Source organism: Lagenorhynchus albirostris, chromosome 8, assembly GCF_949774975.1.
Source record: "Lagenorhynchus albirostris chromosome 8, mLagAlb1.1, whole genome shotgun sequence".
Lineage (NCBI taxonomy): Eukaryota > Metazoa > Chordata > Mammalia > Artiodactyla > Delphinidae > Lagenorhynchus > Lagenorhynchus albirostris.
This window is the reverse complement of record NC_083102.1, coordinates 85,645,316-85,660,794: the sequence shown is the minus strand read 5'-3', so window position 1 is coordinate 85,660,794 and position 15,479 is coordinate 85,645,316. Positions and strand designations below refer to the sequence as shown.

Genomic DNA, 15,479 nt, shown 5'->3' with positions numbered 1-15,479 from the left:
AAACTGAGTTATTTGTAGTGAGGTGGATGGACCTAGAGTCTGTGAAACAGAGTGAAGTAAGTCAGAAAGAGAAAACAAATACCGTATGCTAACACATGTATATGGAATCTAAAAAAAAAAAAAGGCTCCTGAAGAACCTAGGGGCAGGACAGGAATAAAGACGCAGACATAGAGAATGGACTTGAGGACACGGGGAGGGGGAAGGATAAGCTGGGACGAAGTGAGAGAGTGGCATGGACATATACACACTAGGAAATGTAGAATAGATAGCTAGTGGGAAGTAGCCACATAGCACAGGGAGATCAGCTCGGTGCTTTGTGACCACCTAGAGGGGTGGGATAGGGAGGGTGGGAGGGAGACGCAAGAGGGAGGAGACATGGGGATGTATGTATATGTATAGCTGATTCACTTTGTTATAAAGCAGAAACTAACATACCATTGTAAAGCAATTATACTCCAATAAAGATGTTAGAAAAAAAAAAAGGAAATTAGTTAGCTGAAAAGCCCGTTCAGCTGACATCCATTCTCACAGAGACAGGAAAGGCTATTTCCAAGAAATTGTCGTTTCTAGAGGAAATCAGGACCAAGGCGTCAGGTCCCACTCTCCACTTGACCTATCTCATTCATCTTTTCTTTCCCTTTCCATATATTTATAATGAATATACCTTTATCCACCCTTTGGTCTTCCTTATATTGAAAAAACAATAATGAAAGCAAATCCTGCCGACATTTGGCAGAATTGAGTCCCTAACAGGAAATCACTACAGCTTTCTTGCTATTCTACATCTGAGTTCACGCAACTAGTGCCAAAAGCCAGCAAACTAAGTGGTGTTGTGGTGACATCTAGTGGTCATTTCCACTATTAGCTCTGCCTGCTTGGCCACTGGAGTCCCAGTGCGTCGTCCACCCAATCTTGTCAAGCACAGAGCAAGGGGAGGGACGCTGGTGTCCTTCTACCTGTGCAAGGCCCTCTTCCCCTCAGGCCAAAGTCATCCTCCTCTCAGAAGATCCCACTCTCATACTCACACTGTGGCTCCCAAGAAAAGTTCTCTCCCAAACTATCTTCTTCTCATACCCCCATTAAGAAATCCCTTTCCTCAGACCCTTGTCTGAGTTGAGAATAAGCAGACAAAACAAGTCCAAGGACATGCTTCAGAGGGGCTTCTGAGCCCACTGATTATATGTAAAATGGAGTATGTGTTTGTATGAGCACTTTTCTGGGGAGAAGGTCTACAGTTTATATCAGACTGTCAAAGGAATCCATGGCCTAAAATAGTTCAAAACTACTGAGTTAGAAGGAAAAATTATCTAAGTTTTAAAACAAAAACAACTTACATTTAAGTAAGGAACACTATTAGCCAAAAGCCCCAGAAATATTGTAATATAAATGTGTAGGTCTTTCAAGGAGGTCACTGGGCTGGATGTTATGATACAGATATTGAGGGAGTACAGAGAAAACAGTGGCATATGTCATTACTTGGTAGCTAGTACATAAGTGATGCAACTTCTTAAGTTATGAAAATTCAGACACCATTACAAATTGGGAGGTCTGTTTGGAAGTATGGGAAATAGCTAAGACCCAGAGGATGAAAATGGATATGTAAATGAAGGGTGAAGAGAGGATATTCTAGGTGGGGCTCTGAGGAAATGAGCAAAGACTGAGAGAGCGGAATGTGGATTCTGGGTTTAGATCAGAGACAGAGCTTTAGAGAAAGCAGAGAACACAACCCACAGCCCCCTTCACTCTCTGTGGTGAAGATATCTGCCTCTAGGGTGTAACTACCGACCTCAGCAACCACTTGGGTCCCATCCCCTAGAATCCTAACTGGTGTGGGGTGTAACCTGAGCCTCATGAGTTTTCGACCGTCCCCAGGCAAGCCGACCATTCAGCCTGGGCTGAGAACACGCTTGAGCATATACAGGTAATCCCAGTCTCCCTCCCACCCTCAAAGGTTCTCATCTACATCTCTGGCTTAAAGGCTGATGAAGAACCAGCTGTCTGAAGACTTGCAATTGTGTTGTGACATAATAGGAGACAGGGTCAGAGAGGAGGTTAGGACCAATCTTCAAAGGATCTCAAAATCCAAAGTAACACCAGCATGCTCATTGATGCAGAGAGTAAAAGAGGCTCCAAGGTAAAAGGTTAGCTGTTATAGCATGGTACAGGGGGAAGAGGGCATGGGAGCTACACAGTCACACCCTAGCAGCCAACCTGGGAGCACAGAAAGCCACTCCTTTCCGTCAACCAGCACTTACAGAACTAGTTGAATACTAAGCACTATTCATCAGGGACAACAGCAAAGTGAAAGCCACAAGAGTCTGAAGCACATCGCCAGCTTCCTGAAAAGAGCTTATAAAGCTTTCAAATACACAAAAATGCTTTCTAAGAAAAACACCCGTAAATTTAGCTACTTCTGGGAGACTCTGGTGTTAGAAGCCATCAGATCCTCAAGGAATGACCCAGAAGCACTTCCCTGCACAGGGGGAGTTTTAAATTTTGATTATAAAGGAAGGAAAATTATTCCAAGTCTCTTCTTGAGAAATAATCTTATTTTGTCTCTTAGGATGACATGAAATAATTACCAAATGTAGCCCATCACAACTATTAATTGAACAAACAGACCAACAGGTTTCATTAAGGGACTGTTTCCCATTTATGTGGGAAATAATTTTGATTTTTTTTCTTTAAAAAGGAAGAAAGGGCTTCCCTGGTGGCGCAGTGGTTGAGAGTCCGCCTGCCGATGCAGGGGACGTGGGTTCGTGCCCCAGTCCGGGAAGATCCCACATGCCGCGGAGCGGCTGGGCCCGTGAGCCGTGGCCGCTGAGCCTGCGTGTCCGGAGCCTGTGCTCCGCAACGGGAGAGGCCACAACAGTGAGAAGCCCGCATACCGCTAAAAAAAAAAAAAAAAAAGGAAGAAAAAAAGCCCTATGGTACTTACGGCTCAGCTGCAAATTACTGCCAGAAAAAAAAAATCTGCATTTCTTTTTTTTTTTTTTTCTTTTTCAGTACGCGGGCCTCTCTCACTGTTGTGGCCTCTCCCGTTGCAGAGCACAGGCTCCGGACGCGCAGGCTCAGCGGCCATGGCTCACGGGCCTAGCCACTCAGAGGCATGTGGGATCTTCCCGGACCGGGGCACGAACCCATATCCCCTGTATCGGCAGGCGGACTCTCAACCACTGCGCCACCAGGGAAGCCCTGCCTTTCATTTCTTAAAGGCCCTCTGGCTTTGATCCTACATCTGCTGATGAACCAGCATCTTCTTTTACAGAAGAGGAAGCCAACTCAGACAGAAACTTTACCCTTCCTATCAGGGCTCAACTAGCAGAGGTAAAGCATCAATCCAACTTGGCTCTTCAGTGGATACCATCTCAGTATCAGCTTTTACTTGCAGCCCAGAGAAACACAGGGACCTACTACCTCCAGCACAGACAGAATCAAATAGAAATGTCTTTGCGTCCATAAGGCTAGTAAGGTACCATACTAGGCCAAGATGCTGTAAGCAGGCCATCCACACAGAGGACCAGCGACCGGAACTCCTGAGGCTTCCTGCCAAGGGGACTGCATGTTGTAAGGCCAAGTTCTCCTATTTATAAGTGGACTTCCTCCTTCTTTCCAACATTTAGAAAAAATATCTCTCTTCTTTGCACAGCTGGGTAGTACTCTTAGCCATTTTTAATGAGATGTAATTTTTCATGTAACTCCCTAAATATGGCTCTAAACTATTCCATCTCGCAATCAGCATATATCCTGAGAAAGCCAATGCTAAGACAGTTCCCTCCTCTCAACCTTAAGAATTAAACATTATGTCTTCAACTAAACTATGAATAAAAGCAGCACAGCCTAGTGGCTGTAGGAGAGAGACAAAAACAAGAATTCTTGATCCTGGGTCTGTTCCTCAATTTCATCATCTGAGAAGTGAACTGAAGGTACCCTCATCTCTACAGATATGACAGGAATGAAGTTACCAGCCTGCTGCTCTATCTCTAGTAAGTTGTGTTTCTTTGTAAAATCATTAAAATTATGTTTTTACAATATTACTTGAACGTGCCATAACACTCTGTCCCCAAAAATATGTTGTATAGGAATAACTCTTGTTTTTTCTCTACAACAGTCTATTCACAGCATATTTCACTTCTGGGCACCAAACGTGGGTTTTTTTTCTCCACATCCATCAATTCTCCAATGCCAGCAGGGTGTCCTACATTACCTGGAGATACCGTCAGATCCCACAGGTTGAGGGCTCAGTCCCACAAGACTGCCCCCCATTTCAGATGCTAATCACAGGCCCGTGCTGTTACCTGTGATTCTGACTGACTGCCTATCAATCCGAGGTTCCCAGCACCCCCTTCATGGGCTCTAGAATTTGTTACAGAGGCTCATGGAACTCAGGAATACAGTTTACTTACTATATACCAGTTGATTATAAAAGTATACAACTCAGTTAAGAGCCAGATTGAAGAGAGATGCGTGGGGCAGGCCGTGTGGGAATGGGCTCTGAGGTTCCGTGCCCTCTCCAGGCACAGGACCCCCAGCCCTGCACCTCCGTATATTCATCCAACCCAGAAGGTCTTCAGTTAGGGTTCTTTATGGAGGCTCCATTACATAGGCATGATGGGTTAAATCACTGGACGTTGGTGACTGGACTCCATCTCCAGCCACTCTGGCCTTGGAAGGTAGTGGTGGTAGAGGGCTCAAAGTGCCAACCTGCTAATCACATGGTTAGTTTTCCTGGCAACCAGCTCCATCCTTAGGTGCTTTCCAAAGGCCACCTCATTAACAAACTCAGGTGTGGCTGGAAGGGGCTTGTTAGGAATAATAAAAGACATTCTTCTCACCTTTGTACTCTGGAGCTACTTCAGGAACTGGAACAAACAGTAAACATTATAACAAAAGGTGTACTTGTAGCTTTTATCACTTAGGAAATTACAAGGATTTTAGGAGCTCTGTGCAGGGAACCATGGAAGAAGACCAAATATATATTTCTAGTTATATCACAAGATCACATATGTACAAACTAAACTTTGGAAAGTCAATATTTCCCACATAACCAATTGACATTTCTGTTAATGCTACATTGTTGTCAAAGCAACCATTCTCATTTTTTTTTTTTCATTCTCATTTTTAAAAACTGTAAGTTTCTACACTGCGATTGTTGATACGTTGGATCTCTAAGAAACATTTTCTTTAAGTGATGGTGGCTGTCTGTACTGGGAGGGTCAAGGAAAAGAGTGTCTTTTGTGTTTCATTAGACGCTTAATTATAGTCATGCTCTGCCCAAAAAAGTATTTTTTAAACACTTTTTAAGTGTTTCAGAGAAGTATAATTAAGTGAACCAGTCTCTGAATGGAGAACAGCACAGGTGCCAACCACTCTTTCTGCAATTGCTCAGGGGCATCTAGACCCCTGATGGACACTGCAGCAATGCCTTCACTTGGAGTGGCCATAACTGGGACGGGGCTTGAAGTCTTTCTCCTTCCCAGTCTCTAGGTCAGATAGTTAATAGTCGCTACACAAATGATTAAATTAAAGGCTTCCTTACTTTATAAAATGAAACTAAAGATGTCTGGCTTAACAATACTTTAATAAAAATACTCCATTTCTCCATTCTTGATATTCAAGTAAGCTATGGTTTCTTTTTTTTTTAATCCTTACATGACTTCCCGTGGAAGAGATAAATTCATTCTTAGGAAGGCCATTCTTGATGACATTCCTTTTTAAGGTGAGGGCCTTGTTTTAACACACATTTCGTTTCATTTTTTTAAAATTCTTTTGGAAACCATTCTATAAAGGAAGGCTTTTGTCTTTCAGGTGATACACTGGTATAAACCAATGAAATTCGATGTTCATATGTTAAACATTTGTCAAGTGCTTCACTTCACACTAAACTTATTGGCAGAGAGAGCAGAAGGGAAGTGCTCATCTAGTTTCATTTTGCTCTTCCCTCTTCAGACTCCTTATCAGGGCAGTCATCTTCCAAGCAGGATGGAAGCAAGTGTGGTCAGAGTAGTCTGGGGTCCCTTGGGCCTCGTGGAAAGTCCTGCAGCAAGCATGCCTTCGAAAGGTAACTTGTGTTTCAGGTCAAGGGTGCTCAAAGCCAACTCCTATGGGGAAGCTGCAAGAACAGTCACATAACGGGCTGGGGAGGGAGGAAAAGTAGGTGGGATATGCCACTGCAACCAGATCCACTGCAATATAATTAGGCTGGGAATTGCAGAACTAGGTCAAAGGCAGCTGCTTATTCTGAGAGGTATTATGCAAGCAGAGATGGGGAAACAAATGAGAGCTCTCAGGACCAGGTGTCCTGTGAACTGGAAGGGACGATTAGTGATGGCAGTGGGGGATTGGGGTGGAGCTGGCCACCAAACCCAGTGACATCTTCTCCTGAGCCCAAGGCAAATCCCGGCAGCATTCCTCTGCCTTCCCTGATGGACTGTGTCTGCGTGGAGAGGACAGTGAAGAGATCTACAGCTCACACTTGTCCTACGTAACACTTCTTACTAACACATGGACGTATGTGGAGTCTCGGAAGCGCTTCCAAGCATGTTTGGGAACAGTTAATGGGAAACAACCCTCTGCAGAGCCAAATGCTAAGGGTAATTAGGGGAGAGGAGAAAAAAGTGAGGAGAAGGCAATGTGAATATCAAGAAGGAAGAAGAATGAACTGCATAAAAACATAATTTTACACACACACACAAATAGAAAAAAAAAAGAAAAAATCAGAGAGTGCAAAAATAAGCTATTTTGTTCCCAAGCAGAGGCAAATTGTATTCTTAGAATAAGGCAATTGGTAAAAAGTTTGAGAACCTTCCCATCACTCTTTTATACTTACTTAATTTTTTAAAGGAAAATACACAATAATGTAAGGTTATAGTAAAACCGATAAACTCATAAATCCCCTGTAACAGTGTAAATGATCACAACATTTTTTGAATATCAACTTGGCAATAAGAATCAAAAGCTATAAAAATTGTCATAGCCTTTCACCCAATAATACTACTGGGCATTTAACCTTAAGGGAATAAATCACATACACACAAAAAAACTACATAGAAGTATTCACTGCCACATTATTTTTTTATTTTTTATTTTTTTTGCGGTACGCGGGCCTAGGCTCCAGACGCGCAGGCTCAGCCGCCATGGCTCAGGGGCCTAGCCGCTCCGCGGCATGTGGGATCTTCCCAGACCGGGGTACGAACCCATGTCCCCTGCATTGGCAGGCGGATTCCCAACCACTGTGCCACCAGGGAAGCCCTGCCACATTATTTTTAATAGCAAAAAAAAATTTTTTTAATGGGGGCTAGAGACAAATTAAATGTCTCAAAACAGAAGAATGATTAAGTAAACTAAGACACAGCAACACAGTGGAAACCTATGGAGTCATTAGAAACCATAATTATGAAAATTATGAAGTTTATGTACCAACATGAAAATGTGTATGATATATTATAATACATAATCTTTATTAAATATCACTAGATGGCCATTACTACTAGGTAAAACATGCAAACCTATGACAAAGACCAAGAGGAAACGGGGCAAAGAGACAATATGTTAGGAACTGTAGAATGTCACTGTAGAGTGACATTGCTTTCTTTTTAAAATTTCCTTCACTGGTTTATTGTGTGTCCATTAAACACAGTATGGATTTTCTGGACTAGTGGTAAAAGCAGAAACAATAAAATGAAAGGATGGAGGCTCTTAATAAGAATCTTTTAAGCTATTAATCAAACCTTTCTTTTCCCTCGTCTTCCTGCTTTTATAGACCTTCACAGTTGTCTCACTCTGCTGCCTAGATACATCTCTTGTCCATCTCCCCTTAAAGGACCATTCTTAGGACCAAAACCCAGAACCACTAAACCTGCCCCAGTCAGCCCTCTTTCACCCCCAGGGCATCACCGTGACCTCAAACGCCCAAGGCTTTCCCTCAGCTGCCTGAGCCTGACCTGCCCTTTGTGGGTCCAAAAGAATCAAATGTAAATAGTAAAAGGCAGCAGCATACTAGGCTGCCTGCTGCCAAAAGTTGAGATTTCCCAGCACACACCAAGCTATAATTAACAGGAGGCAATGCCAAAAACAACAAAGGAGCTTCAAGAAAACTATGTTAAAATACTCCTCGGTTTTAACTACGTACACATTCTTCTCTGCTCACCCACCCCACCCTCCCTATTGTACCAGAAACTCCTCTGAAACCACCAGACTGTAGAGGGACACCAACACTGCTGCTTGGTGAGCAGGAAGAAGGTGTGTGCTGAGACCACAGGGACAGCCCGAGCAGGTCACTCTTGAGAAACAGAAACACTGTTCTCAGAACGAGAAGGAAATTAGTTAATCCCAGCCCAGGTTACTTAATGGTTTTAAGATTCTGTGTGTCTGTGCGTATGTGTGTGTCTGTGTGAGGGGGCGACAATGCAAGTGAAGTAAAAAACAGCTCCTAGGTCTGCTCAAGAAAATTTGCAAGAACTCCTCCAGCATGGATTGGTTTGAGGCACAGTGGGAAGTATGACTTCTATACACTTCACATCGAGCCCTGTAGTTCTCTGTCTTCAGAAAACCTCCCTCTTCAAAGAGCATTCCTAAGCATTGCCCTGATATCGTCGCTGGTGACTACCATTTAGGAAGGACTGCCTAGACAACTAGCCTTACCCCTTGCAGCATCCTCCCCTGACAGTTTACAATCCCTTTTGGAACCACCGTTGACACTCAGGGCAGGCGACCGTGAGGCCAGCAAGGAAGCCACGCAGGTCTGGGCTTTTTGTCTCTCACTGTAAGCACTTACCTTCATAAGAGGCAACGGAATCTCTTCTGTCACAAGGGTTATTCCAGGAATTTCCTGTGGTGGGGGAAAAACATACACACAACTGCTAAACGTATCAACTACCCCCAGCCCGAGCCTTCAGGAAGTGTCTTCCGTGCAGACAGAAGCTGAGGGCAGCTCCCAGTTTGGTAACCTCTACTTTAAATAAAACTTGGGGTTTATAAATACCAGTGAACACAGCCTATCTCTTGCCTCGGGAAGGGAAATATTCTGTAAAGTTGTGATTATAATAGTTGACAGTGTCACTAAAGGAAAGGATAAACTATTATGAAGAAATACAGAGTAAATAATGTATTATTTACACATTTCCATTTAAGAACAAAGGAGGCAAATTATATTTGCACCATCAAGTATAATAATAAGGTGGACACTTTCCTTTTACTCCTTCCTCCCTCTTCTTCTCTTTCACTTAAATGTATTATAGTTGGTCCCTGCCTCACTAATGGGATTCTTTTTTGACCTCAGTGGAAAACTGTTCTGCACCTCATCCTCTACCGTGATTTCGGAAATAAGAGATCCCCGTAAAGTGTTTACCTAGCAAGATCACCATGGCAAATGTGCAAGAAGCAATTCATATCAGGAAGTCCAAATTATAACATTCTGCTAACTAGTGAGCATTAAAACAGAAATTTAAATTAAAAGATAAACTGACAAAATTGCCACTTATTTATTTTAAAAAGTGTGTTTCCATGTTAATTATGTATATTAACCTGTCAACTAGTCAATTCCTCTTTCATTTCCTAAAAACTAAGTAGATGATATATAAGAAAATACAAATAAAACCTGGTATTTGTTTAGAACTTAAATGTCCTGGATTTTATTGACATACAGTATTTCTGAGAAAAAGGGCATCACAGGGATGGAGAAATAAACTTCCAGAACATTCAAGCAACTGAGTCCTCCACTGGACAGGAGAAAGCCTGTAATAAAAATCTATGTATGCTTCACTCATCACTACTCAGCAACAGAAATTTCACTACAGCTCTAGGTTATAAATAGCATCTTCAAATAAGTATAACAAGGCTCACTGTCTGCAAACCATAATTCAGGATTATCTATGTGTAAGACACAATATTTTCTAGTATCTTAAAAAACCCAATTCAGTTATTTACAGAAATAATCTGTCTCCATACAGAAGTATGAAATTTACTTATTAAGGGTATAGCATTAAGAGCGTATGCAGATTAGAGAAAAGAAAATGATTTACATCATTGCTAAAGAAAATCATAGGCTCATAGAATTTCAGGATTAGGAGAGACCTTTAAGGTAACCTACTCCAACCACAAGAAGTCTAAAGCAACATGATAAACCCCAAAATAAGCTCTGTACGCAGTGGTTAAAACTTTGGGTTTTTTCATATTGTACTTCTTGTAGGACTTCCTGATGTCACTCTGTATGTCCACACATTTCCTCTGCTCCACAAAGGAGGAGAAATGCAAATGTGAAGAACTACCTGTCAGGATGACACTCACACAACAACCAACTAACACATGCACCATGTTTAAACACAACCCTGGGAACCAGAGGTCCAGACCCGGCCTCCCAGACACTGAACACAAGACAGCGACAGCCAGCATTGGGTGGTGAGGGGAGGAAGATGAAATGTGCATTTCCTGCTTCTGGGGGAGGGGTAGGGATTAACCTGTGAACTTCCTGCCACATTACCACAGAGTCTGCATGTATATTGACAAGGGTTCTTCAAACAATGAGGGCCTGGAGAAGAAACAAGCTCAGATCTTTCCTTATAATTTTACAGAGAGGCATGAAAGTTTACGAACTCTAACAGTGAGAGACAAAGAAGAAAGGGCCTTTGGGAAAACACTACCATTCCCTATACCAAAAATTTAGAAATTCTTCTAACATGGGACTTCCCTGGCAGTCTAGTGGTTAGGACTCTGCGCTTCCACTGCAGGGGGCACGGGTTAGATCCCTGGTCGGGGAACTAGGATCCTGTGTGCCGCGTGGCACAGCCACAGAAAACAAAAAAAAAGGAAAAAAATTAATCAAACACATCTGATATGCCTTTTTAAAGGACTATATTTAGATAGTCTAAAAACAAAATGGGAAGTGTTACCATTTACCCTAGTACTTATTTTCCTGTGTCTGTGCTACCTGAATTAAATTTATTTTTCTAAATGCTTTTTTGATACAAACCTCTGCCTCAAGACTAAGCACACAGTAGTTCTAACATCTAAATATGAAAGGAGGAGAGGCAGAACCTTGTTCAGGGGGAGCCTGTACATGGTTTTCACTTCTGATCCAACAAAGCTCAGTTCACTGAACCACATTCAAGAGAAAATGAACAATGTTTTCTCCTGAAACACTTCTTCCCAGCTAAAAGGAAGGGAGTCTGGACCAACAGGAAGAAAAGGTTGAATGGCATGGATTTGCTTAAGATTACTGACTTTTACTGATCTTGACATTCTAAAGTTATCACAGATTTTCTTTCTAAGGCTGGGAAAAAAGCTCATGAAGGTGCTAATCTACTAAGTAAATAGAACAGCTCAGAATAACAGCAGTGGTCCAGCCGTTGCTCATTTATAAAACCCTAAGAAATATTTTCGTCTATTCTAGCTGCTTGAAAAAAATTAAAAACTAAAACCATTTGAAGATGATAGAGGCTTCATTCTGCTTGGTAGTAGGAAGAGTAACACGTATGCTGTGCCTTCTCCTTCAGTTCTACTGTTTTATGTAAATAAAACTGGCCAACAGCAAGGACTCACTATTATTTTTCTGCCAGAAAACTCCAATTCAGATCCTTATGCATCAAAACAGAAATGAAATCACAACCTTGGTTACTGTGACAGGAACGTCCTACAACTGACCCACAGCAGTGAATCAGTTTTAATTACAGAAAGAATATAAAGTGTTAACTTACTGTATCCCAAGTGAGCAGTGAGGAGTATGGCAAGAGTTTATCCATGTTACTTGTCTCTGGATAGATGCTCCAATATGAAGAAGCTGAGTAAGTTTTGGTGGGGAAAAAAGACGTTTTAATATGAAGAATAAGGCAGTAGACGTTGTAATGCACCCAAACAAGCCAACCCACAAAAGTTTTCATTGCCTTATCCTTCATCTGCAAAAGGCTAATCATGGTTCTATCCACTGATTAAAATGTTCAGGTTCTACTTTTTACACTGAGAATAATTTTTAAAAAATTATTTGGCACTTACATCTATCCAAATGACGTTATAACCACTTCGCACAGAACCAGCCAACACAACGCTTAAAATAAATCACTAATAAGGTTATAGAATCAAGATCATATCTTATATGTCATCAGTCTCTGAACAGCCACAGCTTCTTACAAAACCACAAGAGAATGAAATTTAATTAGGTGCTGACTACAACAGAGTTTAAAAAAAATGAAAAAACACTCCTAAACAGCATTTTGACAGATTGAGGCATTATCAATTTACTGCTTTCCCTTAAGCAAAAGGGTCAAGGGTTCAACTTAATATGCACCATCAGCAACACCTACCAATTATAAATTCCTGAATGAGGTCAAATGAATGGCAGGCAGAGATGTTCTCAGAAATCCACTGAATAATCTTTAAAAAGTAAGAAGACAAATCTATTGGTATTTAAATCTGCACCCTGCCTCCACCACCAAAGAAGTACAAAATATATATGAATAGTTTAAAATGTTATATCTCTTTTAGAATTGCCTAAGAACACACTCACTTCTACACAATCTCTGAGATACATAACGTAAGGTTGTGTGGGTAAAATATAAATGAGGTCCTTTTCATGCATCATTTTAATAAAATGCCCTTGACTGGGATCCAAATAAGCCTTCTTGAATCCAATGTTCGTTTTTGCTAGAGTAGGACATATTACAGCAAAGTCGCAGTGTGAAGAGCTATGGATACAGGAGGAAACCAAACTCAACCACTGAGCTTGGAGGCAGCAGACCTGTGTTTGAATTTCAGCTCAATTACACCATTTAATCATTGTGAGCATGTCTATGCTATCAAGGAAGGTATAATCCCTGTTATATCAACAGTTCTCTCAATCAACCTCTATAACCATCCTCACCTGCTGCAGGAACGAAACCCCTTGTTCCCAACCTTAGAATTGATGGTATGAGGCTTGCCTAGCCATAGGGCACTCTTGCATTTCTGATCCTGCCAATAATTGTTCTTATTTCCAAACCTACTCATCAAGCTAGTTGTGCTTATTTTCACCATTAGCTAAGTTAATAAAATATTACCATAGACAAGTGAAATATGGATACAAAAAGAATGCTGGCGGCTCAATAAAAGTTGAAAGCTTGGGAAAGACTCCAAGGCATGTCTCTAAAACACTTATTAAAAAACTAGGTGTGAGACAACTATAAAAGAAAAAATTGCCTGATATACACAAACTATTTAATGGAGGATTTTTAAACTATTGACCTCCTTAGGGAATAAAATGAAAAGAAAAAGAAAGTAACTGGAAGAGCCATACAGGTACAGATAAAGAAAGTCAAGACATTACTTAGTGGTTTTATGAAAGAAAAACGATTTTGAACTCCAATTAGCTGATACACAAAGAAAGGGCCGTAATCTACATCAAAAGATACAGGAATAAATGTACATTTATATATTTTAGGTTAAAAGAAAATATTTAGGCCATCTTTTTTCAATCGACCAACCACTCATTGGTCCCAATCAAGTCTAATGGGGGGTTTCTTCAACTTCACAGAATAGCTGTAATATTAAATGATAAGATGTATGAAAGTGCTTCATAAACTATAATGTGAAATATAAATGTGAGCTATCTCTATTTAAAATGTCATAAATAGATTTTATTTACCACCAGATTTTAGTCCTTTTCATGATATACACCAAATACAAACCAGGAGAAAAAGTAGATATTTGAGAAACTATTTACCGAGCACTTCCTTGTTAGCACTTCCTAACATTTACTCACAGTATGGAAAAGAGAAGAGTGAAAAGAACAGACACGCCCTCCCAGTCTGAGGTCTGTGTCCATAAAAAAGGAGCACAAACGATGAATATGTTCAAGTCACCACGGAGACCGTAAACCTCAACTGTTACCAAATAAAAATAACTTCTGTTCATTTCAGCTACTAAATGTACACGTGTTGCCCATTTGCCACTTTTTAAACTTAAGCTATATTCCCACCTTGGCTTCCAATCGCCGTGGGTCTCGGCCACATGAGAGCACACAGTGCAACAAGGCCAGCTTCTCGCAGTCCAGCCGGGTGTTCCACAGGAACTCCAATAAATATGACTGGTTGAGGAGTGCCCTATAGAGCTTTCCAGAACCCCAATCCAGGACCAGGGATCCTGACAGTGACTGTAAAGGACTATGAGGTAGCATATCAATCACTTCACTGTTTCCTGGCCAAAAAAAAAAAAAAAAAAAGTAGATCAGCAAATAAAAGAAGCCCCTCTGCCCCAAACATAAATATTAACGTTAAAACGAACCCAAATGTACCCTGTTCATGAGGGGGAAAACTACAGCCATACCTGTCAGAAACAGACTGTGGCAGATCAGGTCTGGATGTTGAATGTTAAGTAGATGAAAGAAATGACCAGGCAAGTAAACAGCTACATAATAGTCTGTGGGAGAGAAAGATTTAAGTCAGTTCCACGTGGCAAGAGCTGTATAGGTACAGATAAAGCCAACAACTTTACGGTATCCCTATTTTTCTTTGAACCTCTTAAAACACAAAGGTTTTGACCAATGTAATAAGAAGCTGTCTGATGTCAGTACGGTCCATCTTCCTAGCAATATCTCATTTTCTTCAGACATTTAGCCATGGTTATCTTAATTTATATCTGTAGTTTTGTTTCTAAGAGAACTGTGGCTTTATAGGAATCTAAATGAGCTCTGAGAGCAAGTTAGAATAAAAAATATCCAGCAACATGAATTATTCCTTAATCTGACAGGCTGGAAATAGCTTATCATGGGAATTTCCTGCATAATTTCTGCCATGTGGGGGAAGCTCTACAATTTAGTTTCCTATGTCTGCCCACTGCTCATCATCGTTGTCATCTTCTCTAAAGAAGCTTTAAATTGATACTCATCAAAACAGTCTCTGCAGGCATTCTGACACTTTGTGAAGTACTAATTTGTTTCCATGCATAGCAAGCTGCCTAGAATGCACATCTTCACAGTCCCTGCACCAGATATTTCTGTACAAAGAACATTTGTATACAGATTGAGGCAAGGTATAAAAAACAGGTTTCTGGAGAAGGGGGCAAGGTAGAAGTAGCTTTTCCAATAATTTTTCTAGGATCTTAGAAAAACAAAGAAACTCATACAACAGTAGTGAATTTCATATAGATGAAACATTTAGATTATAAGTGAGCCAGCTAGACTCTTTTTCCCCTAAGAAGCAAAGAAATACATGCTAGTAATGTACACAGAAGGCATTCTGTGGAAGGGAAAGGAAAGAGGATGTAAAACTCTAACCAGCTGACTTATAAGTGTCCTTTCAGTCACTGTGGATTCAGTGATGTTAAAGTAGTTAGCACAAGTGGTTGCAATAATGTTACCATTATGGTAATGCATAAGTAGAAAAACACAAATAACGATATAGTAGGGCACAGTGGAAAGGCATCAAATGACCTAGATTAACTCCTAGCCCTACAGCTTAGCCAGTTAATTAGGGTGGTACTATGTCCCTGGGAGAGGGGGCATTTGGAAATA

At 41.0% G+C, this 15,479-nt stretch overlaps 1 protein-coding gene across 13 annotated transcripts in view; it reads right to left on the bottom strand.

Annotated features, from left to right (window-relative positions):
* Positions 1-15,479, bottom strand: part of GSAP (gamma-secretase activating protein) — a 234,015-nt gene that overhangs the window by 170,544 nt on the left and 47,992 nt on the right. For all 13 annotated transcript variants that reach the window (XR_009542043.1, XR_009542040.1, XR_009542039.1 and 10 more), the window contains exons 15-19: positions 14,294-14,386; positions 13,947-14,164; positions 12,298-12,367; positions 11,695-11,777; positions 8,778-8,831 (exon numbers count right to left, since the gene is read on the bottom strand). Coding sequence is in view for 1 of the 13 variants with exons in the window: in XM_060157225.1 (XP_060013208.1) it covers positions 8,778-8,831; positions 11,695-11,777; positions 12,298-12,367; positions 13,947-14,164; positions 14,294-14,386 (518 nt within the window). In the remaining 12 variants the exon portion in view is untranslated. The remainder of the gene's footprint in view (positions 1-8,777; positions 8,832-11,694; positions 11,778-12,297; positions 12,368-13,946; positions 14,165-14,293; positions 14,387-15,479) is intronic.